We start from the raw sequence: 27,819 nt of genomic DNA, 5'->3' as shown, positions 1-27,819 counted from the left end.
TTGAGTTCAATGTAATTTTTTAATTTGAATTTATTTATTATTAGTGAGATTACACCGAAAAAAATATTTAAGAAACTAAAATTTAGAATTTGAAATGAATTAAATGGCTGGGTTTAGTGTGCTAATTTTTAAGAAAAAATGTACTAAAATTACGTGAGATATATTTATATAGAGAGTGCTAATTTTTAGGAAAAAAATTTCTCTGATAGTTTTTTTTTTTTGGTAAACTATGTGTTTGGTCTCTATCCTATACACCATATTTCAATTTGATCCCTAACCTTTTAATTGTGTCAATTTGGTCCCTAACCTTTCTTTACCGTGTCAATTTAATCCTTACACTATCTTTTGGATGAAAATTAATGACATGTCTAATGTCCAAAATAAAAAATTAGCTTCTATTGATGTAATAATAAACTAAAATTTTATTTTGACTATTTGCTATGTAAACAATTTTCATCTAATATATAATGGCAAAGACTAAATTGACACAACATTAAAATGTTAAGGACCAAATTGACACAATTGAAAGGTTAAGGACCAAATTGAAATATGGTGTAAAAGCTAGAGACTAAATATGTAGTTTACCCTTTTTTTTTTTGAATTACAACTTTGACCATATTTTTATTTTTTAAGAATAAAGATTATCTAATTAGATTATGGATATTTTTGATATTTTCTAAAACTATAACTAACTTTTTGAATCATCATAATATATAGAAGAAGAAGAAGAAGATAAAAGTAACTTTTGATACATGTTTAATAATAGGTTTCAATTAGCTCAACTGGTAAAATCTCTGATCGTATCATCAGGACGCCATAGGTTGAACTCTCTCCAAAAAAAAAAAAAAACATGTTTAATACATTCAATTGCAGAAAACTTTTTTTTTTTTGGTACATAAACAAGAAATTTATTAAAAAATACATTAGCATGCGTAAAATATGCATATGTTACAAATGGACCCATCAATTCGAAACCACTTGCAAGGTGCAACACTTTGGGTCGAATCAATTCGATCAAGCTTCAAAACTCTCCCTTGATGCAATGCTAGACACACCCTTAATATATTACCAAATAAGGATTTGAATTTTCCTAGAAAACCTTAATAATATCTAAAATCAAGGAAATAAAACCACATTCTAGAAAATTCTAAAAATTACAAAACTCAAAATAAGTTTCCTGTGAATGGTACTGAAAAGGGCATGCAATGCAAGCTGCTTACACTGTCACCCAATAAGAGTAGCTAGCTAGCACAATTTACAAATTGCTAATTTGCTATCTTCTCAGGTTTCTAATAAAAAGAGACATTGATTTACATGATCAAGTGGGACATGTTATATAAACACACCAATAAATTGGTTTTTCCATATGATTTGCAAGGGTAAAAGTAAAACTGAAGGGTAAGAGATTTTTTTTTTTTTTTCCTAAATTAATGGAACTGTTGCTGGGAATGCATTTACTCTTTGTTGCTGGCAGAGCGCTCCTTCTTCTTTCCACCGAGAATACGGGAAATCTGTAAACCTCTGCTGAATGCTTGGTTGAAGAGCATTCGTGTTTGGAATTCAGAAACAAATGGAAACCAAGCCAAGAATGCAACTGGGGTGAACAGAAGCAAGCCCATGATTATTTCATATCCACGAGCAAGCGCCTTGATTGATCCCCAAAGTCCAGTACGTTCAATCAATGGCTTATTAGCTTGTGCAATCTAAAATGAAAACAAAAAGAAAGCAGGAGAAAAGAAACAAATATTAGGTTTGATAAATACCATTAACAACAATTGAAGCCCACATCTGCATAGACCTTGGAAAAAGGAGAAGGTAAAGACCAAAAGAGAGTAAATAAAATAACATATGGAAGGACTATTGTGATAGTAAGATGGTTTACTGACCTGGAGCAATCCCCAACCCGTTGGCATGAATGCAAGAATACACACTACGATGTCCCTAACTGTCATATGAGGAACTGCTATTAAGGTAATGAAAACACCAAGGAATGTCAGGGAAATTAGAACCTTGATCAATCGAAACAGAAGCTGGAAGTTTGCACTTAATCGTCGCCTTCCAACTGACACAAACTGCAAAAGGTTCAATCAAAATATTAAGATATAATTTAATTTAAAACTTGTTGCTGTCATGATGTGATATCAAGGGATAGAGTTTCCTATGAGTTTATTCTCAAACATGAGAAGGAGCATTTTACGTTATGCTTCAATAGAAGTCTGAAGGCTTTTGCTACTTACCTTCATCAAAAACAATACTGAAATGATCACAAGCCATGAAACTCCATAAACCTGTTAACCAGATCAAATTAATTAGAATTATTGTAGCTACCCAATTTATTAAAATTTCTTAATGTTGAAGAAAAGCACAGCATATACCAGAAAGCTTTTGCTCTTTGTAATGTTCAAATGATATACAAGCCCGAATTGATAGATGAAAAAGCGCAATGATAACAATATCTCAACAATAATACCACGCTTCCCAGAATATCGGAGATGATCTTGTTCCTTTTCCCACCAAGATTCCCAACTTTTTTCTGGAGGTACACCTATCCCTCCACGGTTGCTTATCCATTTATTCCAATCTGTCCAGTCATCAACAATCTTTTGCCACTCAAAGCCTGATGGATTGAAGAGGAAAGGAGCAAAAAGCCATGCCCCCACCATGAACCATATTGAAAAAGTGATCAAGACATATGAAACTGCGCCTCTATGTGATTGGCTAAATAATTGGTACACAATAAGCAGAATCATCAATTCAATGCCCTTAACAAAATGGCTGCGAGAATAGAGCCTGTAGTTCTCAGCAAACTTAGCATGGACCACTACAAAACCTCGACCAGTGCCTCTATATTGTGCACCCCCATGAAGCAATGTCCTTCCATAATAGTGTGTCTTTGTTCCCAAAGAAAATGTGAAGAAGACAGGAGCCAACTGTAATTGCATTAATATGAAATCAGTTAATGCACTACGGAAGCCTCTTTCCAAACCAATTTCCATCATCATAGGCAAGGACATCAGAAATCCAATTTGCACAAAAGATTGAGAAGCAAGAGCTACTTGAAGAGGCTTATTGTCTCGAATACCAGGTTGATTGCTTAGACTATCTTCAAGTCCACTGAGAACAAGATAAAGGCGGCCATAGAGAAACACATAGACTGTGAGCACAGTCAACTGTCAAGAACACAAACAAAGTGATTCACATAATTATATGGGACCATACAATATATATACATAGGCAAATAAGTTATATCTCATACATACCAAGGTACTGAAATAGAATCCAACTGTGGTGAAATAACATGACAACATTCGGAAGAAATCAAATCGGTGCCCAAGCCTATATATGTCACGACTCAATGTCTGCTCACCATTTCCATTAGCTATCTTTGCCTCAAACATCGAGATCTGTTGAAGGCCAACATCCCTCCCCTTACCAACTTGTATATATTCATGATGAGTAACATTGCCTTCACGTAATGTAGAATTGAAACCTGCATACCATGGAGAGATGCTAAGATAAACGGCCAAGCTAAATCACAAACTAATTTAGTCTAGTACAAAACAAGCTCTCCAGCTAGAAAATGCCTGCAAATATGTCCTCGCTTAAGTTGATGCCTTTGGAAGCTTTGCTGATACCACCTCTAGGAATGTGGAACAGTCTATCAAACACATCTGGATGACCATAGTGGAACCGAACTCTGAATGAGCAGCAGAAAATTATGGATTTAGTGCATCAGATATGAACATTAAATAACTAAAAGACACATCAAGTGGGAAAAATGCAACTGAAAAAAAATGTAAATTTTGGGTGGAGAAACTTATTTTATATCATAATTTCATACATGAACACAAGCTTAAGAATGTAACTGTCCATATTATAGCTTCAAACATGTCATTTCACAGTTTGGAATTCATCTATTAATTGTAGCTATTCACTTGTATTAGGCTTAAAAATCCCAAAATGATATAGGGGTAACATATGGGTGCAGAAACCTTGAACACCATTAAATGTTTTAAGAGAACTAAGAGATAATGGTTTAAACTTCAAAAAGACTGGTTGTATAGAATTTTTTATAGGGGATATAACCATTGGTCAACTAAAGAGAATTTTTAACCCAAACATTTGAACTTTGGAAAATTATATAGAAACATTGAAATTTTGAGTCATCATGACTCCACCATAATTTTAACAATATAAATAAAAGAATAAAAAGCAATTTACATTCAAAGGATTTGATCCTAGTGCTGAATTGAATTTTATTTTTATTGATTCATGAATTTACATTGTTTGATGCTGGTGCGATAGCCAGTTCCCTCTGCCCAAGTGATGTGTCATGGGTTCTAGTTTAGGAATTGGTCTTCCCGAAAATTGGGAGTAAGGCAACCTATCAATCGCCTCTCCCAAACCCACAGAAGTAGGAGCTTATGCACTAAGTATTGACTCTTTTTCACATTATGTCATTAGAAAATTTTACTTCCTTGACTTAATGACCCAGTGTTCAGGCCTACCAACAATAACTTGACAGTATAGATAATGAATCAGAAAAACCTGCTCAAGCCACAAATGGCACAAAGATTGAAGCATTGCAGGAACCATAATTTGCTGCACAAGTATGAAACTTAGATTTTTTGGCCCATTGGGCGTATGAGCTATTCAAATGAGAAGTAGCTCTCTTCCATCCCTTAAACCCCATAACCCTTGTGTAGGCCGGATTTTGTTCTATGCTTCTTGCACCGAAACAAGTGGGTTTACTATCTAAGCTAGATGAAATGAAACTTAGATTTCTTGTAAACTTATACTTGAAGATAATATATATTCATACACATATATTTTTTGATAGGTTTATAAACACACGGATATGTATAAAGAAATCTTACTTTAGAGGGCTAGCTAACAATCGCTGCCCAATAGTTACAAAACTATTCTCCTGATTTGACATAAACCATGCCAGAGATGAGACACTGCACTAATAACAAAATCATGATGAGCTACACAAAAATCACATATATGTAGTCTTATTTACCAGCAGCACTACAACCAAAATCTGGATTGAGATAAGCAATGCCCATAAAAGTACCTGCCAGTGAATATATGCTCCCGAAGTCCAAGGATGGTTGGAAGTCTCACACCATCATGTTTTTTAAGAAATTCTTGAAGCAAGTTCCTCATTTTGAAGGCTTCTTCCATATAGTTATCCTGTTGAACAGTTTACTTAACAATCCGACTTTTGCCAATGAAACTAAGTTCCCAAAAAAAGTGTGCACAAGTGCACATACATAGACCCACATACAAAAAACCATATACATTCCTGCAGTACCTGATTCATATCTATTGTTTGCAAGCCTTCCCCACGTGTAAAAATAATGGCATGATTTTGATTTTCTGGCTTGCCCTCACCCAATTTCGCATCCCCAGGAAGCTTTATCCGATAAATAACCTGCAATAGAATATCCAAACAATAACTCATGAAGCATTACACCTGGTTGGGAAAAGTTATGGAACAATGCAGGTCATATCATGCCTATGGTTGGATTCAAATGAACAATCATAATATCGTTCCAATTCTGAGAACTGCAGGATAGAAAAAGAAAAGACAGAATATAAAAATTTTTGTTCAATCATCTGTCAATCATTATAATCTCTTGAAACAGACCACAAGGTCATCTCTATATATGTATCACTTGTGAATACAGGAAGCTGTGCCAGAGAAACAAAAAGTCTGTATAAAGTACCATCAGTGTTTAATTTCTTGAGTTATCTGACCCAGTTTCCAGAATAATCTAACACTGGTACCTGGTCCAAATTTTGTACTGGCTCAGATGAATCAATTGATTTTGTTGGTGGAGCAGCCTTTACAAGAGCTGAATAATAGACCTTTTGAACAGTTTTTTTGGACTTATCTTTACAAGGTTCTTCAACTTCGTCAATGTAAGCTACCCGAAGAGATGGGTACCTGAGAGAAGGAAAGTAGGATATGTAAATAACAGTTGCTTAGAGAAACATTAATATGACAATAATTGAATTTGGAAGACATACTTTGTCATAAGCCTCAAAACGTCTTTGGCACGAGGATGACCAGAGCGTTTGTCAATGCCATACTGCTGGCATGACACCACATATGTAAACTTCAAGTCCGCTAATGCTTGACATTGTGCCCATAATGACCTTTCACTCTTTGAGTTTTCCTCAATATCTAATACAGCAGCCTTATAGCCTTTCATTAGATCTGAATGCAATTAACATTTATAAAAATAAGATGGTGCACAATGAAAGAAAAGATGAAATTACAAGTTCACAACCATATTTTCCATAATCACCTTCATCCTTTGCCATATCCAGAAAGGCCTGAAGTTCCAAAGCTTTCCGGTAATACATCATGCCTCGAACTTATTTGTTGAGAGTAGGGTGATGATGTATGCAGAGAGCACTCATTATCAGATAAAGGCAAAAGAATGCTTCTTCATGTCAGAGAGAGAGAGAGAGAGAGAGAGAGAGAACTTATACCAGTTCTGGTCAATGTCTGGCCTCTATACGATGCCCATAAACGGAGTTCTTCTTCGTGTACATTTCCTCTGAGTTCTTCTTCACTACTACACCTGACCCGTTCTAGAAAATTTTTCCATTCATCTGTAGTAAATGACCATTTTATGGAAGAGCAAGTCAGTTTTGCCAACAGAAATGATACTTAAAGAAAACATAAGTAGTTCCAAAAGAGGTGGAGAAGGAGGAGAACCTGGAAATATCTTTTGCAAATAAAAAAGTATCGTAACTCCATCTTCTTCAATTAGCTTTTCCAGGTCATTTATGGAGAAAAGAACATCCTCTATATAGTAAGGAGTTAGGACACTACAAAAGAAATAACAAATATGTCAGGTAATATATGCTGCAACTAAGATCTATTGTGAAAAGAGAGAGAGTGAGAGAGAGAATTTGCATAGAAAATTATTTTAAACAAAGAGAAAAAGGTGAAACCAGCCTTCAGATCTTGACTTAAAAGTAAGAATTGATCCAGACCCACAAACCCAAGGGGCTACAACTCATTAAGTTTTACAGCAATATGTGCAGTACATGTATACAAGGAAAACTGCAATATCTTCTGTCAGAAAAGTTCAATGCTTAGAGAGCTTACGAGAAAGGAATCATATTTTGAACTTTGGGTGCAGTAGGCATGTCCATAAACAATGAATTGGAGAAGAAAGAAATACGTCTTCTAGCTTCCAAGTTGGATGGCACATCCATAGCAGACTCCTTTACGGTAAGCAGTAGATGAAGCCTTTTAATCTGTCTAGACAATAATGGAGTTATGCCGGAACAGAACTTGGAACTAATCATAAGCAGTGTCAAAGTTGAAAATTAAAAGGAACTTTTCTATTGTATGCAATTTATTTTAGATGCACTTAATTATCTCAAATAAGAGAACAAGAACAAGGCTATTTTTTGCAATACTAAAACACATTATATCAATCTATACATAACAAGGATTTACATATTTAATTGGCTTTGGTTCAAAGAAGAATTCAATTTTGGAGTTTGGAGTTGTTATGAGTACGTTTGTGGTTGGGGGAAAATTGTAAAATTTTGCGATTAGTGTAATTACCTGCATATAAATAACATTCATGTGTGTTAGGGTATATATTAATGAACCCTAAGCACACTTCCTGAAGTTAACAGGAGTCGTGATCAAATTTTTAAAGATCATTGCAACAAAGAATATTAAAGTAGGGTTGATGTATTAATCAATGCAATGGCCCTGTTAGCCCTTCCCTAGGTTCATTGGTGGAATTATGTAGGCAAGGACTGGCTCCTTTATTTTGTAAATGTAACATAGGTATTCCATGGTAAAATTACTCAGTAACTTTCACGTTTTGAGCTACACTTGTAATATTACAGTAAAGTCCTTGTCTTTTGTTGATTTCATTCCGTGCCAAATTTGCTTGTATTTCTGGTGTTTGATGCATTCTTGGGAATTACATGTATTTAGGTAGTATACTTGAGCAGTGGTCAAAGCTGCTGAAGAGTAAAACTTGCGACCTGAGTGTGACTTGAGTTGCCCACGAGCTGCACAAGTGTAACAAAAAGGAGAGTCCTTTTTTTCAGCATGTTGCGACCTAGTTGCGGTCACTACTTGCCTGAGGACAAAATTCCAGCACCTCATGCTTATCCTAAGCTAGCTCAATTTGTACCAACCCCAACCCATTACTATCCGCAAGAACAACATGAGAAAACCCTAAGAGAGTACATGGAGAATTTTGTGAAAGCTTAATGTGCTCATACTTTGAGAGAGAAAACCCATAGCTTTTGTCTTTTCTTTCCCTCTCACCATATTCATATATTGAGTTGTGATTTCCCAAACACTCCATATTATCTTTGAGTGATATACTTTGAGTGATTATTGCTAGGAACCATTGGAGAAGAAACACCACAAATTCAAGAGGTCTTGGTGGCTTTCCGTTGACCACTCAATGAGTGGACTCCAAGAAGTCAGTTGCTAGCTAGAGCTTGAAGGGCTCTAGTACTAGAGGAGGTTTAGGCTTGTAGGATCTTTATTCAATCTTGTAATGCAACTATTCACTAGTGGAGATTTTGCAGCGGTGCCACAGAGAGGTTTTTTGTTGGGGGCATTGGTTTCCTCTTCAAAAACACATTCCTGTGTTTTCATTTGGTTTGCTAATTTATTATTCCGTACTTTAGATTGCTTTGTAATCATTTCTATATGAATATGCATGAAATGGAATCTGGTTAATCACTTATAATGGGCATTAATTGTTTCTTTTCATAAATAATAAACTTTAATAAATCACCAAAATTGCTAGGTATACAGAGAAAAACCAACATCAACATGTGATTTAACCATAAAATTGGTAATTGGCGTCTAAATATATACATAGGGTGTTAGGTATTATCTCTCAACTACAAATATAACTTACTTTTTCCTTCCAAGCTTCTGTTTCTGGTTGAACAGGAAATCTAAGTTCACGAAAAAACTGATATTGTTGATCAAGGGGTTTCATTCTCTCATCTTTTCCGTGAAAGCCACCACCATGACTTGACTCTACCAAACTACATAAGAAAAATAACAAAAGGATAATAATAATATTAGCACATTTATCTACTTCAAGGAGATAGTTGCACCCAAATAATTTACCTGATAACCTCATCTTCCAGTATGTCTCTGGTCACAATTTCTAGCATGTTGAGCAAGACAATTACAACCTGATCCTTGTCCTCCTTTTTATTCGCTAGCTGTTGAAATTATTCTGAGTTCAGTTATGATTTATTGCCAAATTTGAGTGAGCAGAAAAAAGTGAAGATTATCGGTAAAACTATTACCAAATATTTAATGAGCTCAATAAATTGTTCATAGAGGCTAGGGAGGGCACTCATATTCAATTCCTTTATCAAATCTTCGTTCCCTATATGATTGTCAACCTTCAAGAAAATTTCATTTATAATCCTGGACAGAGCAAACCATCAAAGAGAAAACACAATACATTAGGACAGATGAAATTATACTCCCTTGCTCTTTTGATTAGATATATATCAGTTAGTAGCAAACTCACTCTTTTTCACGTTTTCCAAGAACCAAAGAGTTTATTATATATTTAAATGAAGCATAGCACTCGATAACAGCAGAAGTCATGTAATGATCTTTTTTCAATCTCTTCTTCAACTCATTGTCTCTATTGTTGCTGTCTTTAGCCATATCCAATGCTACTGGAATCTACACAGCAGGTACAGGTTTAATTCAGTTACAGGTTTTAGTGTAGCTACTGGAAGAAATTAAACTCAGAAGTAGATTAACCTTGCTAGCAAGTAAAAATGGAGGCCATTGGATAAGATCTAGACCACTTGCCCCGTATGGAACAAGCAACAGGTCCATTTCCCTGCAAATTTTACATCTAAGGTTTTAATTGACAAGGCCCAAAATATTTATTAAAAAAGAAGAGCAACACTTAAGGTTCACCCAAGAATCAAGGAAAACATATCCAACGCTGGAACATCTTTTACCAGTCAGTTATTAGATCCTCCTCTCTAAAACTACTGATTATTGTGTTCCACAACTGTGCAAACTGTGCTGCATTCTTCCCTTTATCAGATGGAATCTGAAATAAACAAGCAACTCATTAAGACTCAAAAATCTGCCTTGTAGGCACCAGAAGAAACAGGTGCTGAATTGGGTTTGTTAAATTAAAATGGTTCAAAAAGCTAAAACTATTAGGAAATGGTGAATTTAATTCACTTAAACATAATTTTAACATTCCCCCTCACATGTGGGCCCAACACGTGAGATTTTTAACATTTTTAATGGAAGGTAAAATAGAGACAATGATAGAACTCAAGATCTCCTGTTCTAATACTATGCTAAATCACTGATTCTCCCAGAAGTTTATGCTTTTAGGAAATGGTGAATTTAATTCGCTTAAACATACTTCTAATGGGGTTAATTGATCATTATCATGTTATTTAATAATAAAAAACAGTAACCAAACCTCATCAAATTTGCTAGAGAAAGTGGCCTTCAGTCCCTTCTTCTTTGTTTTCTCATTCCTTTCCACTGGAATTAAGCAGGCATTAAAAGCACCTGGCAGTGATTCGAATCGTGACCTCAGCATTACCAATGTTCGAATCTGAGAAGTCAAACAATGGGTTGAGTGTTCAAGACACTTATTAAAGAATTCAAGCTAAAGGAAACCTCAATGTTTTTATTAAACTCTTCAATGGTTATATATAAATTTTATGTAAACAACAAAGGAGAAAGAGCTACTCTGTGCTATTAACATATAGGAATGGGGTACTCATGTAAGAGCTTTTCTAAACAGAAGGTTTGAGAGTAGTCAAAACCAGAAAATTACATGTATATGTATGGAATTCAAGATCCCGTTATATATCTACATTAAGACATTTAATTCCTTGGCAGCAAATCAGGAGTAAAGGTCAAAACATGCTTGAAAATATAAATCCTCATGGAGTTCATGCCAACAATGCACCAATGAAAGTAAAATTAATCAAGCAAAAAACATCTTAATCTACATTAAGGCCCAACAAAAATGACAACAGACTAAGAGAGTGAAGATTACTTAAAAATATATAAACATAGAATAAATAATATATATTGATAGTTTGATAGTTATAACAAGAGGGAAGGGGGGATTTGAACCCTAGTTCTCCTACTAAAGGAGAGTAGGCTATGCCACTAAACTACAAGTCTCTTGGAAATAACATATACGTGTGTGTGTGTGTGTGTGTTCTCAGTTCTCACGACCTTTTCATATTCTCTCTCTTTTTCTATCATGATGTTCTAATAATCAATAGTTTCATAATAGACCAAAATCCTTCGAAATCATGTGGAAAGAGTGATGTACCTCCGTTCAAGCACCAACTATTAATGGGTCAGGTACATCTGAACTGTACTACATGTGCAAACTTATCAATTCATTTCTTTATTTTAACTTCTTCTACCACTAATAATTTATATAAAGATTTCCTCTTGAAAGAACTATACAGATTGGACCCTTTCACTGTTGTTTGGTGATGCACGAAGTGCATGGTATTCAACAATACTCTAAACCATCTTCCCCATTATAACATCAAAGTCTTGAATCTAAGGATATAGGTTACCAAGAATGCTAAGAAAGTGAAAGCTCTGACATCAATTTGTTGCGAGTGTAGTCAATTATAGTGGGTTTACATGAAATAGAAATGGAAAATTTGAAAAAACAATCACACAAGAAACTCAAGATTTACATGGTTTGGACTTAGGCCTATATCCATGGATAGTGCAGGAGAATGTTTTACTAGGAAAATAAGGAGATTACAAGAGTGGCACACGAGCATCACAAAACCCAAACCCAAATACACCCAAAGAGCTCTCTCTCAAAATGTAGACAACAGGAAAAAATCTTCTTGGTGCCATTCATGCAATCTTTTAAAAAGCCACATAACAACAAAGAACAAAAGAAGGAGTTCCACTAACCTCTCCAAGCCGGGGAAACGCACCATATAGACCCCCAAATATCGTGGAGAAGATAGCATACCAAATCTGAGTATCCATAAAGTAGACCTGAAAAAGTTACTTTCATTAGAAACTCATATGAGAATGAATAGAGCTAGAGAATTATGGAGCAGATAAACACCAGGACAAACATAACTTACAATAATTATAGGAGACCAAAGTGCAATCACAACACCAATGTTGTTCTTGGCTGCACACAGCAACTAATGACATTACAAACCATGTCCACAATAAATTAAAAAAATTCTTCCAACTCAAGCTATTACCATGAGGGAAGAACTCATGCCACTGAAATGTATTCACAGTAGCTTGCATTATTTGTTTTGTTGGAGCCACAAGAGGCCTAATCTGCAAAGAAGAAAATTTTCAGATGGATTTAACCAATGCTAGATCCTAGAATATATTACATCTATAGATCTAATATCAAACAATATGTTTAAATCACTTGACTACATGAATTTGTGGAATCAGTCAAACCAATTCAGTCAAATGTTCATGGTTTTACCATATTAGATTCTATCCAACTTATAGTTAATGTTATACATGGTTGATCACCTACGGACTGCAGAAAAATCTCTTTTGCACACCCATGCATGTGCACATATATTCATTTGCAACTTATAGTTCTAAAAATAATTTTTTGTACTTAGTAGATGTTATATAGTCTTAAATACACAGGTTAAAAGTGTGTTTGCAAGTTTGGAAAAAGAGGAGAGTAGGGGTAAGGGGGGAGGAGAAGAGAGGAGAGGGAAGGAGATGGTTACCCCTTACCCTTGTTTGGATGTTTTAAACATTTAGTGGGGGAACAGGAATAGATATCCATATCCTTTGTTTGGATGTTTTAAAAATTAAGTAGAGGGAGGAGAGGGGAGGGGAATGGTCTTATAAATTGACAATTATGACTCTCATTTGCTAATTTCAAAGAAATAGATACAAATCGGCATCATAGGGGAAAAGCTGACAATTTGAAATTTTTAATATAGGCAGAACTGGAACCCCTCCGTTCCGCTCCCCCTCCAAATTCCTCCAATTTTGGGGAATTAAAAAAGAGGGTTTAGGAGCGGTAAGATACCCCTCCTAAATCCCTTCAAACCCCTCCCCCTCCCTCCTTAAAAAGCTTTCAGACAAGGTCCATTAAATCATACTCCTCCCCTCCTCACTACTCCTCTCTCCTTCCCCTCCACACAAACAAGCTATAAAATACTATTAATAGTATATGATACTATTTAAGCACTATTCCTCCCATTTCACATGCATATTATTGGATAAGGATGCTTAGTAATGTTAACAGTTTTGTGTCATATTACCAAACATTTCCTTCCCATTCCAAGCATTTTCATGCCTTTCTAAACTTCCTAACTGCTTAACAAAATTCAAGGAAAATATTTATAGCAGTTTAAATTCATGTCAGCATCTTTCTTCCATTCCTGACTTGTATCGTTCAATAAAGATCCTCAATAGGCATGCAACATACCTTAAATAGGCATTTACAAGGCTTATCAATGAAAGTGAAAGGTTCCTTCTATATTACCAAGAATTTCCCTGCTTGTCCAAACATTTTCATGCCTTTCTGAATTGTTTAACTGATTAACAAATTCAGGGCAAATATTTAAAGTAGTTTAAAGTCGTGGTAGCATCTTTCTTCCATTCCTCACTTCATTGGATAATGATGCTCAATATGCATGCAACATACCTTAAATAGTCAGTTACAAGGTTTATCAGTGAAAGTGAAAGGTTCCTTCCATATTTCCAAACATCTCTTGCATTCCAGTTGGTCAAGCATCAAAGGTAAGAAGCTTTGTTTCATACTTCCAAGAGCTTTAATGCTTTTCCAAAATTTCAAATTGTTTTCCATTGAATTTCAAAAACAATCCAAAATGTTTCAACTTTTTTGCCTATTGAAACAATCCACTCATTGAAATCTTATACCATAATTTATCTACTACATATCATGAGAATGAACAGACGTGCAGAACTAACTAATCAATACCAAAAAAAAAAAATTCCCTTAACTGCCACAATAAGCACAAACGTTTCCCAAAAGGTCAGTTCTTTTCCAGAGCAATTCATAGATAATAATTTGACCATAAAAGTTGAATAAAATCAATGATTATTTGGTAAATAAATCCATCCAATACTTCACTTATTAGCACTTATTTATTTGATGTATATGATTTAGACAAATAAAGGTATACCATACAAGAAATAACAACAAAGAAAGACATAGCAGCAATAATAAGACTCATACATAAGCTCTGAGGAAAGATAAATGAAATACCTCTATGTAGTAACTGAATGCTAATTTTGATACAATCAGGAGAACCCAAAACATAGTGTACCTAGAAATCAGAAAAAATTAGAAGATAATCAGCAAGAGCATCAGTGAATCGCATTCAAGCCATGCTGACCCAAAAATCAAACACTGTTCTCTTACTTGATAAGAGAAATCGTGCTCTCATGCATTGCCCTTCCAACATAGAGCCGAGGCTGCAAGATATCAAAAGGTTGAAAGAAAGAAAGAAAGAAAAATTTAAGATGGTAGAGATGCTGTATGGAATGAATAAAGTTAAACAGCAACCTAAAAATGAGCTTCACATGTCATACCATAGGCATGCAAAATGTAATGTTTGTTCAGCAATAGAAAATTATCGTTGAAAAGTTTTAAAACATGCATCTGCATACCTGAGACCACCACATCATGAGCATCACAACCTTATAGTTTGATCCTTCAAGAAATCGGCGAATGAATGGGAACAGAAACAACAATGTGCAGAGCATGTTTGGAGATAAGTAAAGGAGGACAGCCAAAATGAACAAAGATGGTGAACTTGGACTGTTTCCAAACCAACTCTTAATGGTCTGTGCAAACCCCGGAGGATTTTTCCAACTATAGGCATATGCTACTGGTAAAAGTATGACCCATGCTGCAGCAGAAACAGCCTTCAAAATGTATCTTAGCTTGACATGTAATGACATGCTCTGCCTTGCTTTCCAGCTCAGGACTATATCAAGGACAGCTGCAATTGTTCCAAAATAATAATAATAACAATAATAATAATAGCAGTAACACAAAAATAATCAAATCACAACTATCTTATAAAGCAGGAGACTGTCATATTGATAATTGAATGTAAAGATGTATGTGAAGGATATGGTGGGCTTCTTTATATTACCGAGTCTTAAGAAAATGCCCGAACTTTTGCAAAACTAAAATACGCTTAGGCAACGAAAATCAAAAACCCCAAACAGGTTTTAGCAAAACAAGCAGGAGACTTAAAAAGACCAAAATCATGAAAATGTTGAAGAGAACTAATCGTTTCTCGGGAATTTTCACCCCATTCTCCTGTAGGACACACTTTGATATTTTAGTTTATCTTGTAAATCGAGGTGCTTGAATTCACTATCTCCATTTTGGGCCCTAATAAAGTACATCTTCTTTTTTTAAGTTTGTGCACAGTTAATGATTTTGACAACTTGATGGAGAAGTATGTTCTTGTTGGTACATTGTATTAATTCTTTCCACGTATTGCTTCCTTGAGTAGATTAGTGGGTCATTTTAACTCCGCCTATCACCTATGCCTATGCTTAGTGTCATTGATTTTGTTCATAACCAGCCTCAAGCCCGGAAAAATGTGGAAGGTTGATGTATGTTGACGGTCAGTTTAAATTTTAGTCAATCTAATACTATTATGAATTGTGGCAAAATTATTTGATGTCATCATGCCTAAGGACTAGCAAAATAGAGACAAAATAAGAATTTTTTCTTTTCGTCAATTCACCAAAACTCCCAAACAGCTGTATTAATTCCCATGCAGCTGATTTTCCCTCTAGATAATTGATTTGAAGACAGACATGTCTACTCATTCACAGTTCGACATGGGTGTCATAAATGGTAAATCCCAAAAATCTAGATATGTGGAGATGGCAAGTATTTGACTGAATATATATTTAAGATCTTTATTTCACTGTTTGCATGCCAAAAATCAATGTATAATGAAAATTTTAATAAAGAAACTATGTTTAACAATCTTATAATTCTAAATGTACTATAAAAAAAAAGGTGGTATTTTTTTTAGTTTGGATATTATTTTTGGACATGGATGTCACTTCCTAAGTGTTTGGCAAGCCTATTTTCAGATTGGAGAATCCATAAATCATAGATTATCAAATGGGCCCACAACCCTATCTTGCCATGACTCCTGGATGCAATTCTGATGAAAACATATCTGTTAGGTTTAGTGTTGGCTGCTTCCTATGAAAAAACGTGTCAATGTTTTTGAATTGGTTGTATTTTGGGTTAGCTTAAAAATCTGTCAAGAGCTCCTGTTGAAAGAATTTAAGTACAACTCTTTCATTTTTCGCTCAAGCGCAACTAAGTTTGCTCAAGCAAAATGAATCGTGTGCAAGAAAAATGAAGACTCACTTGAGCAAGAAAATAATGCAGACAGAAACTTCTCCAGTATTTCACCAACATTCACTCAAGCAAATTAATTAAGACTTGCGATCTGAGTTCTGCTAGAAGAAGGATTTGTGCTCAAATTTTACCCTATTTTGTGCACCTATATAAACCACTTAATGCACGTATTTTGAAAGAGAGAAAGGCTTTTTATACCATAGCAATATAGAGGAAACCTTGTTCCTTTCTTTCCTTGCGCCAAACTGAAAAATATATAGATTTTACCTTCTCATCTTTTGATATTTTTTTATTCAATTATCTCACTGCCACATCACATTTCCACGTCCTCTCTCTCTACTCTCTTATTTTTATTCAATTTTCTCTCCCACACACATCCCCACGTCTTCTCTCTCCCTATTTCTCTGTGCCTCTCTTCATCAAATGGAGCCACATGATAAAATATATTTGTTTTGTTAGTTTTTTTAACATAGATGAGGTTTGTTTTAGATTATTTTAATGTGTATAATCTAAAAATAGAAGATGGGATGTAGGGTGTATTGTAAAGTGGTGTGTTAAAAAAGATAAAGTAACTTTTTGATATGTCCAAATAGCATTTTTTTAGAACATCTGATGTTAATTCTCTAAGGCTGAAGAACAGAGATATAGTACAAGTAGGAGAGAAGCAATAAATATAAAGAAAATAGCCAAATACAGTTTTGTCCACATGCATGAGATTAGAAATAAATAATGCACCAACAGAACCCGTTCAACTGGTTTCCTACCTTGTACAAGCTTCAATATTGCAGCAGTTATGAAGATACTCAAAACCTTCTTGAAAACATCACCCTCGAATACGGAACTTAATTTCCCTGACCCATTCGAAGCAAGGATGATCATCGCCTAAATTAGACAGAATATTTGTACATTGTTCACAATATTAGGAAGGGAAAAAAGGCAGGAAACACAATGATAAGAAAATTAGAAAAAGGATTTACCTGTAAACACAAAATATAAAAGCTCCACATTCTATCAAAACTTCTAAAGATATGCCAAAATGAGCGTATTTCAACAAAATAAGTTTTCCCAATCCATCGATCACCAGTATAAGGTTTCTCATCCTGAATATCAATAATTTCCACAATTAGAAATGCATTAGTTTTAACCAAAATCAGGTTGACAGATTTAGTGGTGAGAAAAATATTTTTTTAATGGCAATTTTTTAACGAAATTGGGTAATTGAATAAATTTGAAACTTAGAGAACTCAATTAAACGAAAATAAAGTTAAAAGACTAAAATGAATTTTAGTCAAACTTAGAGGGTGCAATTTGCATTTTAGCCAATTTTTTTATAAAAAAATTTAAATTATAGTTCTTAAAAATCCTACTTTGTTAACTCCAGCAATAGGGTTTATATTCTCCAACAAAAGGGGAACAGAATTTACAGGCTGAGTATTGATACCATGGTTAACTGAGTTGCTATATATATATATATATATATATATATATATGTATGGAATGATTTCAAGTTACACCTAGTGTGACTTTAACCAATGTTACACCACTTATTAACTTTTTATTGGATTAATATTATGAAAATCCTACTGTTGGATTACATGGTTTCTATGTTTTTTAACACACTCCAAATTTCATGTTAATCATCTTTCTATTCAATCCACAAAATCATCTTTTATGCATAATTTTAAAGTAAAAAATCTTGAAATCTAAATATTTGAATGATGACATAATTACTAATGTTTGATTGTCTTGAAATTTTTCGATCATGGAGGGTATGTAAAGAAAATGTAATCCAAAAGTGGTTTTGTCAAAAGTTGGATACAATAAAAAGATATTGAGAGATGTCGTATTCCCTAAAATTAGACTAGGTGTAACTTTTATATATGTGTGTGTGTACATATATAAGGGCCAAAGTGATACATGTCAGCTATTTAAAGCCCAAAATTAAAAGAATGTTGTTTATTAAGTGAAGAGCAGTTTATGGTCTTCAATGTATGTGCTGCTCTAAAATGCCATCAATAAGATTAAGAAACTAAATGGACTAGTGGCATATTGTATAAAAGATCCATATCATTGAATATGACAGTTACTATAAATACAGGAATTTTTTTTTTTTTTGATAAGTAAGAGATATATATATATACGAGCGGCTACTCTATGCCTGAAGAACATAGAGCAACCCAGAAAATACAAGAGGAAAAACAAAGAGAGACAAGAGAGAGAACCAAACAACTAAGAAATTACAAAAGGAAAAGGGAGCATAGAAAAGAAGGGAGGGAGTCACTAGACGTGAGTCCCCATGCCCGAGACCAATCAAAAAGAGTTCCACTAAAAGAAGCAAGCAACTGATCATTAGAGCAATCCAAATCCTCAAAAGTCCTCCGATTCCGCTCCTTCCAAATACACCAAAGGAGACACAACGGGACTAAATTCCAGATCTGAGATGAATGCTTTCCCAGCCAATTCCACCAACCAAAGAGCAAGTCTGAAATCAATCTAGGCATAACCCAAGCCAGGCCGAAAGTTCCGAAGACAAAGCTCCATAGTCGATAGGCCACCTCACAATGAAGGAGTAAGTGATCTACCGTCTCTCCACAATGACGACACATAATGCACCAATCCACAAAATTCAATCTCCTCAATCTCAGATTGTCTCCCGTTAGGATCTTATTCCAAGCTACACACCAAACGAAAAAAGAAACTCGCCTAGGGGCCTTTACTCTCCAAATCGCTTTCCAAGGGAAGATAGTTGAAGGGGAGTTTCTTAATTTGTAATAGTACGACCGGATATCAAAAGCCCCATTAGGCTTCAATTTCCATCTCATCCGGTCTCCAACATCCATAGGAGGGGTTAAAGCACCCAAAATACGAAGAAATTGCAGCCCTTCATCCATCTCCCAATCATTAAAGAATCTGCTAAAACGAACATTCCAAGATCTTCTACCCTCCGCCCCCTGCCAATGCAAAGAAGCTTCAATAGAAGCCTCCTTATCAATGGCAATGTCATACAGCCTTGGAAAAGAGCAGAATATTAATGTGTAGATACAAAAACAGAAACCTATAAATCTATTAACCATAATTAAGGGTATAGCAACAAAAGCAATAGGTGTTGATACTAACTATGCTAGTACTACTAGTAGTTTTAAGTCATTACTGCTCTCAAGAAGGGCATCAAGTATCCATATTCGTACACCTGCATCTGAATTTTGTATTAACATACACACAGGGAATGGATACTTCAGTTAGTCCGGGGCCTTACTCCAGAGGATACGGGCTCATGTGCAGGTTGTCTTCAAAGATCCTTGCCCAATTTGGTAAGATTGATTGCGTGTGCGCACACACACAAATACACACACATACTTATAAGAAAAAAGAAAAAATCAATTAGGGCATGGTATTTTGAAAGGAAGCACTGTTTACCATCCATTATAGGCTTCCTGTTCTTTCCATAATGAGTTTGAAAAGACTGATTGGACAAATTCAACTGTGGCTTTCTACTCAAGTTCCTGATATAGTTCCTAGCTTTCTCCTGATCTAAATAGTTCCTCAAATTAATCTGGTTACAATTGACTTACCACTGTTTCCTGACTGTTTGTTGTTGATTTGTTGAACCCCAGTTCAAACTTGTTCAGGACTTGTTCTTGTAAGGTTCTCCAATCCCACTAAAGCTCTACTGCAAAACCTAGGTCTGCAGAGGTCTGCAGCAAGTGGCTTTTTTGCTCTTGTCTATCCTCTTTCATTATATCTTTCCCTCAAACCCTGGATTTTGGCTCTTTCTTCTCGGATTCAATTCCCTTATCCCCTCTCTTTTCATTTCAATAATTACAGTAATCTAGCCTTTACTTTTTGTTAAATCTGATTCCTCCCTATTTAGTATTTACCCCAACCTTATATTTCTCTTCTCTAACTCTTCCTCACCTAGGCAGTGTCTCTGTACATGTAAGTAATGGACAGCAAAATAAGCCACATGTAAGAGGCAAATATTACAAATATAACTAGGAGCATGAAACCGTCTCCTCAAGACACAGCTTTTACATTTCTACTCTCATCTTCTCTCCCTCCATCTCCCTCCATTCCAAACATACCCTGACTATATGGATATACGTTTGAAGCATATTTAGTACAAAAAAGCTTAAGATAGAGCAGGAAAATTCTCTGTTCCATCAAGGGACAATATTTGATGAATTTACAATGAAATAAGTTAAGATTCATTAAAAAAAATCTTCATCAGTAAAAGAAATAAATTTAGATTTATATGTTTCAAAAAAAGATAAACAAGACTAGAAAACTAACAAACAAGGAACATATAACCCAAAATTACAACATACATCTTTTTTGTTAGCTCGAAGCTTTTCCGGAGGTTGGCAAAAGAAATCAGCATCAGCACGCATAGGCCAACCTAGCCGAAAACAATCAACTGACCTACAATTCACACCAACATAATTTTTAATAATATAGTACATTCTGTATATATGAAATTCGTATAAAATAAATAAATACCCATTGTACCAGAAATATTCATTTAAGTCATCATAATTTCTCCACTGAGAATGCTTTGCTTTTCCTCCTAGGCTCTTTTTAGCTTCCTGTAAAGCACAAAATAAACGGTAAGACAAAGCAGTCAAATATCAATAGAACAAAATGCATTTTTATAGACCCAACAGAACGTGCAGAAGCAACACCTTTGCTATTGTCTCATATATTGGAGTTACCACTTTCTTTAGAAAAGCCTCATCATCACCACCATAGACTGGCTTTACAGGCTCACCAGTCATTGGACTTATACTTCCAGCCAGCATCCCATACAACTCAAAAGCCATCTATAAAGGTTGGAGTACAACAACTGAATAATTATACTTAAATCAATCAAGATACTCAATTTTCAATGATAGTAACCAATTCAATGAGACTATAAATATCATAAAACTATAAATATGAAGCATGTATAAGAACCTGAAAATTTAGAGCAAGTCTATTAAAATTTAATCTGAACATCCATAATTTATCTTTGAAATTGGCCAAAGTTCAACCACTCCATACCTATTCTTCTTCTTCTTGTTTTTTTTTTTTTTTTCGGTTTGAAACCCAAAATTCCACAACCCAACTAAAGAAATTTGTTTAAGTGTTAGGCAGAATGTATGAAAACATGGTAATGACCTACAAATAAGTTTATGGAAAATTCTAATATCCACCATGGTTTCACGTTTTAGAAATTTGCAATGGCATACTTCTTACAATGATATCACTGCATACTTTAAACCTACCAACCTCTAATGACTAGACACTTGACAATATCTCTTAACCTGAATAAACCGTAAAGGTTTATTTATGGAATTATTATTTTAAGAGAAAAACCTCTATCTCTGTTTCCTAAAAAAGGGGGGGAGAGAAATATTTGCCCATAATTAGTACATTTTCATCAAAATGTTTAGATTGAACAAGCTAGATATTACATACTGATTAATATATTTATTAGTAAGTCCTTAGCTTGCAAAATTACACTACCTATGAAGTCTATGAGAACAACGAAAACCAAGTACATGAAATCCTAGGGTGGCACCTCTATCATATTGTATAAAGTAGTTTCAAAAAACCACCAAATCAGTGAGTTGAGTGGCATATTCTTGCAGCCCATTCAACCCCGCATACATCTTCCAAACCTCTCCTACCAATAGATCATAAAATTACAAATAGAAACAAATGTGTAGCCCATCACATCATGACCTTGGCATTCCCAACTACTCACTATAGCACATCAAAAATCAAATGAAAAACAAATTATGTATATATTTTCAGTTATAATCTCTTTATAATATCTAGTAAAGAATCATTAAAAGTAATTTTTTCTTTATAATTTGGTTCCTTGAACTTCCATGCAACATCCCCACACTTGAATTAATTCTCATAAGTATCTAAATCTCTCATACATCTCCTTACGATTTAGAGCCCTAAAGAAAAGAAAAAGAAAAAATAATTCTTTTTTCTCTCATTGCAATCTCAGGAACAATTTGAACTATACATACATGATGATAAATATAGCAGAGGCATTCTGGCATGAATCTCAAGTTTGAAGCTTCTCCCCATATAAGAAGATATAAACCCATGTATAGTAATTTTCGCTGCTGCACTTCTTGTTGAATTGTTGGTAACCTGCCAATTAAAAAAGCCATAAAGTGAGCAATATATCAAATCATGAGTGCCTGAACATTTAGCATCAACTAGCATGAAAGAGAATACGAAATACACAAATAGTGCTAATCCACTTAGCACTTCAAAAAAAAACATATTTTTGAAATAAAAAAAAAAAAAATAGGAAGCCTCACCAAAGGCTACTTTTGCGATCCAAATACTTGCACCACCTTTTGTAGTTTTTAAAAAGTTTCTTCATCACTTCTGTCAGAGCACGATCATCCAACTAAAGAGGCAAAAAGTAGCATATGTTATGGAAAATTAAAGACTGGCTTAGGAAGCAAAAATAAAATCCCGAGAAATCTAAGAAAAATAAGACCTTGGGTTGCTGATCAGGCTTTGAGAATTGTCTTATGTGCACATTTGCAAGCAACAGAATCAAGTGCTCCCTTTGATTCTCCACATTATCTTTCTGTATATTAATAAATGGAAAGTAGCCTGCTGATTAAACATGAAAAACCAAGTAATTGTCAACAAACAATTTGGCAAGTCACCTGAAAACCAAACATGGCCTGAAGCCAGTCTAGAATGTCTTCATTTACTTTTTTCTGGTGGTCCTTTGGCCATGGCAAACCCCTGATGTTACGAAGTCCAGTAACACTAGCTTGAATCTGCAAATAAATAATTCAAAATCAAACTCAAGTGTGCACGAACTAAGGAAAATCAACTATTTCACACCAGAAAACTGGAACAAACCTCAGGATATGTCATAATAGCCTGATTTTCACTATCTGGATCAAGAGGAAGAATATTATAGGGTTTATATAACTGTTTCTTCTCCTCAACCTTAGTGTGAGCTTGCAAAATCTACAATAGAAATAAAAAGGGAAATACTATCCAATTACCACAACAAAAGAGAAAAAAGAAAATAATTACTAAATCCATATATATAAATGCAACCACAGCACATGAGGGTTCTTGGACAAAAAAAGTATTATTTTCAGAAAGTCCCAATAACTTGATATCATTCAGAAGTAAGATATAAAATGCATTCAGTTTCACCTCATCAGACATTTCAATAGCCTCAGTCTGATTTACAGCCTTCAAAACCTCAAATAGGACAGAAGCAGTTTGATATGCTTTTGTAAGTTGGGCACTGAGTCAGAAACATGAATTTAATATCAAATAAATATAATGCACTAGAGCCAACCATCAAGAAAGTAATCAACAAGACATCAATTCTCTCAGAGAACCAACCGGTCATGTTTATCAGCAGCAGTATGCAAAGCTTGAATATACTTTTTGTAGTAATCCTGATAAAATCTCTGCATTTCTCGAGCATCACTCTTCGCCCTTCCTGCCAATGTCGTTTCATTTTCCTGAAAATAAAATAAGAGTGGATAAATATTTCTTCAGAGAGACCCTTGATTAGAAATTGTAGGGAATCAAAGCCAAAAGGTAATGACATCTTGAAACATTATGGAACACTTTTTAAGGTAGAGCAAATTAGTTTTACTTCAAAAGGAAGTAAAATGAAAAATGAAGGGAAAAAAAAGAGGAGAAAGCAGATAGAAGGCACTGAACATGTATATCATTTAAAGTCAGTCATCACACAAAAGCAATATCTGAGATAAAAATACCAAATCACCATTGAGACTATTAAGCAGGTACAAGATGAGTTTGAAATGTTGTCTGGTTTGACAGCCAATTCTGGTTAGAGTGAGGTGTTTTCTAAGCTAAGTGCTGATCGGCACTTAGGGTCAGAAACTCCAATTCTTGAGTGTCCTTTGTTTCTTGATTCCATTGAGTTCTAACTTGGTCCTAGCAGTTTGAGGAAGGTGGAAGAGTAGAATAATACAGCTACAGTAATGAGACAAATATGGAATCTCTTTGCTCAGGCATGCTCTATCATGGTTGCTTGGGTAAAGCTTTATCTTAGAGCAATAACATGGAGATACTCAAGAGAGCATATGGGAATGGAAAAGGATCCTCAACTTGAGGAACAGAGCAAGAAATTTTTTGAAATTCTCAGTGGGACAAGGAGATACTATCTTCCTTTGTCATGATTTTTGGCATCCTAATCGACCACCATATTCTAATTTATTTCCTATATTTTTTCACTTTTTTCAATGAAGTTCATTACTTATCAATATATATATATATATATATATATATATATTATGAATACGACCATATAGCTCTCTGTGACACAAACAAAATGACAGTAAAAAAAAAATTTAACTTCAAGATGATAAACGGTGTTGCCATGTTGGCCCCTAGCTAGATCTGAGGATTCACTCACTGTCTATTCAGACCAGACTACATGAAGTTGTTTTGAGTACCGCAGACTCAATTACTTAGCTTCCTTCAAAGGATTCTAAATATTAATGTACTGCAACTTGGAAGCACTTAGAACAAAATTCCCCTTTGTTTCGTGGTGGAAGTTGGTATGGTTTACAAAATCTATTCCAAATTATTCCATTATAAACTAACTTGCAATCAGGAATAAGCTAACAACCAGGTATCAAACAGGTTAATTGCAGTTATACAGGAGACATTCTCTGCACTGATTGTAGGAATGAACTGGAAAGCAGCTGTCACCTACTTTCTGAGTGATCATTTCACCAAGAGAGTTTGGCAGACTATATTAATTAAGTGTTCGATGAAGATAGTGAGACAAGTTTGGCAGACCATTTTGAATGCTGTTAGATTGATACTTGCTGCAAGCACAAAAATGAAGAATTTGCATTCTGAAACAAGAAAAAAGGTGACAAATTCCATTCCGAACAGGGTTTTCCATAGTACGTGGTATATTCCTTTTTTTTCTGTATGCAATTTTTTTACTGCCAGTATGTTTGTACTGTGTTTACAGTTTCTCCTCTTATATTTCTCCATTCAGTTGAATGAAATTACTAATTCACTAAAAAAAACGCAAATCATGATAGGTATATGAATTTTCTTCCTATAAAGTGTTACACCTTTGATCATGATCCTTCTAGAATAATATTGCTTACTAGAGAAGAAAAAGTAGATTTAATGAGCAAGTGATTTTAAAGCTCACCCTTTCTAGACGTTGAAGAAGTGCAGTTTTAAATTGGCGAACACCACGTCCACTAGATGTAGGATCTAGTCTGTGAGCTTTTTCGAAGGCATAAAACCGACCTAATTCCAGCATTGACAAAAATATGCATTTGAGTTCAGATTCATATCAGAATTCAGAAAGCATCCCATTGTATTCATTAAGAGATATACACCAAGTTAAATTCTGACATAATATAACATATAAAAATAGACAAAACCAAATGTGGTGATTTATTAGTTAGGATAAACAATAGAATCAACAAAGAAAAGAATGTCTTAGCAATTGAACAGCAAACTCAAATGTTACTGACGATAGAAAAAACCATATAAATAGTATAAGTGTGAGTTAGAAATAAAAGACCAGTACTTCCTACAAACTGATATCAAAGCTCAAGGTTCATCCTAGTGTGGTTCAAGAAAAGAGTTTTTGTACAATTTTGCAATTGATTTAATATGTGCACACTCAGTTTTAACTTCAGATGTAGAAAAATGATCAATTTGTTCGCGAAAACTTTTTTAGATTAAGGTGAATTGCTTGGTGGAATTTTAGTTAGAATTTGCCTCAAATTCCTAACTTGACTTGGTTTGAATTTCCTTAGTGTGGGATTAAAGTCTATGCCTTGTTAAGAAAGTAATTTGGTATTCATTGTTAACTATGGAAGGTATTCATACTCTGCCAAGGAATATGTAGTGAAGTTTTATATATACAGTGGTGATAAAGGCTCCTCCCACATTGGGAGAGGAAAAGACTCTTAGAAAAACATAGAGTGGGTTTCTTTGAATAATTGTGTGAATGAGAGAGCATCATTGGATGTATTGAACTTTTGGGATAGTGAGTGTCTACTTTGTGAGTTTTTTAATTGATATTGAAATTTTACTTTGGATGTAATGGGATCTGGGTTAGTTTTGAGTGTCTTTATGTTTGTACTGATCATGAGAGTTGTCAGTTTGATTTAAGAGAATTAACATGTGATACTGTTGATGGTGAATTTTGGTTCCAACATAAGTTCTACCTCCAGAAAACAACGGAAGACCTGATATCTACATCATATATACAGCTAACTGATCAAAGCAAGTTTTTTTCTTTCACTTTTTTGGATACAGATCAAAGCAAAGTATAAATCAACATAGTTTAAAGTATGTTAAATCCACTGACTTCTTAATTCAAGCGAAGCGTACAAGCATATATACAATTCAAATCATATAGAATAAAACTGCAACTTACAGAGATAAGCAACTCTTGGGTTGCTAGACTCGACTTCATTAGCCACACGAAGAATTGGAGCAATCTCAACCAAGGAAGAAGGCACCACCTCACTATCCAAGATCGGCTCTCCTAAATTTCCGGCAGTCTGAGTCCGCAAAATCCGCCTAGGCGGTGGCTGATCAGGCCCCCTTCTACTTGACATCTCTAGACCCCAGCAAATATCAACTCAAGCCAACTTGTTTACCTGTCAAAACCAATCAAGCAAAACAGAGAAACTCCCATCAAACTCATCAGTTCGAATCCAAATTATAGGTCTAATAAATAAATATATATATATTTTCCAAATCCAAAAGTAAAGCATACCTCAACTAAGCCATTATATGTAGCTCTCAAAATGGTTGAAGCATTTGTTCAGTTACTCAGGCACAGATATAGACAGAAAACCAAAGAAGCAAAAGAGAAAATCTTCAAGTTTGAAGAAGTGGGTTTCGAAGAAAAATAGGAACAGAAGTAAAATGAAATGAAGTGGAAGAAGGAGAAGTGTCCCAGCTGCAGCAAAAAAAAATATATAGCTTTAAACATGCAAACACTTTACTGTTAATAAAAAAATAATACAGTATACACCATAAACAAGGAGAGAGAGTGGAAACTTACATATATAAATATATATAAAAAGTAACAGAGATCTAGAGAGAGGGAGAGAGAGAGAGAGGTTGGTGAGTGACTTATTAGCGGCTAATAAGAAGGAAGAAGGAAATGGCAAAAGTATTGTTCCAACGCAACGCAGAATCAGAAGATGCGGAAGCAAAGAATATTGTTCCATTACATGTCGAAAGTGAAATTGCTCTGTTTCATGGGTTTTAATTGGTAGCCAATCACAACATGCCAAGTCATTTAGAAAATTTTTTTTTTTTCCGGGTTTCTTCTCTGCTTGGCAACGTCTGTGATTGGTCTGAAATTTGATGCCCAATCGGAGGG

The 27,819-nt window shown here is 34.7% G+C and overlaps 1 protein-coding gene across 1 annotated transcript; it reads right to left on the bottom strand.

Moving 5' to 3' along the window:
• Positions 1–1,154: 1,154 nt before the first annotated feature.
• Positions 1,155–27,639, bottom strand: LOC142615325 (callose synthase 2-like). The gene is made up of 44 exons (XM_075788062.1): positions 27,496–27,639; positions 27,205–27,390; positions 26,860–27,085; positions 25,615–25,715; positions 23,811–23,932; positions 23,616–23,709; positions 23,310–23,420; positions 23,108–23,224; positions 22,933–23,025; positions 22,748–22,839; positions 22,448–22,574; positions 21,107–21,244; positions 20,934–21,010; positions 20,753–20,846; positions 17,405–17,527; positions 17,192–17,309; positions 14,696–15,030; positions 14,448–14,500; positions 14,292–14,352; positions 12,280–12,361; positions 12,154–12,203; positions 11,975–12,061; positions 10,491–10,628; positions 10,009–10,103; positions 9,803–9,884; positions 9,561–9,721; positions 9,331–9,454; positions 9,146–9,243; positions 8,928–9,060; positions 7,130–7,281; positions 6,734–6,846; positions 6,505–6,627; positions 6,318–6,386; positions 6,037–6,226; positions 5,794–5,953; positions 5,318–5,437; positions 5,078–5,196; positions 4,878–4,961; positions 3,585–3,697; positions 3,261–3,490; positions 2,376–3,170; positions 2,238–2,288; positions 1,887–2,072; positions 1,155–1,703 (listed from the first exon to the last, which is right to left on the bottom strand). The coding sequence occupies exons 3-44, from the start codon at positions 27,041–27,043 to the stop codon at positions 1,455–1,457; spliced, it is 5,844 nt and encodes a 1,947-aa protein (XP_075644177.1). The 5' UTR covers positions 27,044–27,085; positions 27,205–27,390; positions 27,496–27,639; the 3' UTR covers positions 1,155–1,454.
• Positions 27,640–27,819: the final 180 nt, after the last annotated feature.

This window comes from Castanea sativa, chromosome 11, assembly GCF_040712315.1.
Source record: "Castanea sativa cultivar Marrone di Chiusa Pesio chromosome 11, ASM4071231v1".
NCBI classification, from domain to species: Eukaryota; Viridiplantae; Streptophyta; class Magnoliopsida; order Fagales; family Fagaceae; genus Castanea; species Castanea sativa.
This window is presented reverse-complemented; position numbering and strand designations above follow the sequence as displayed.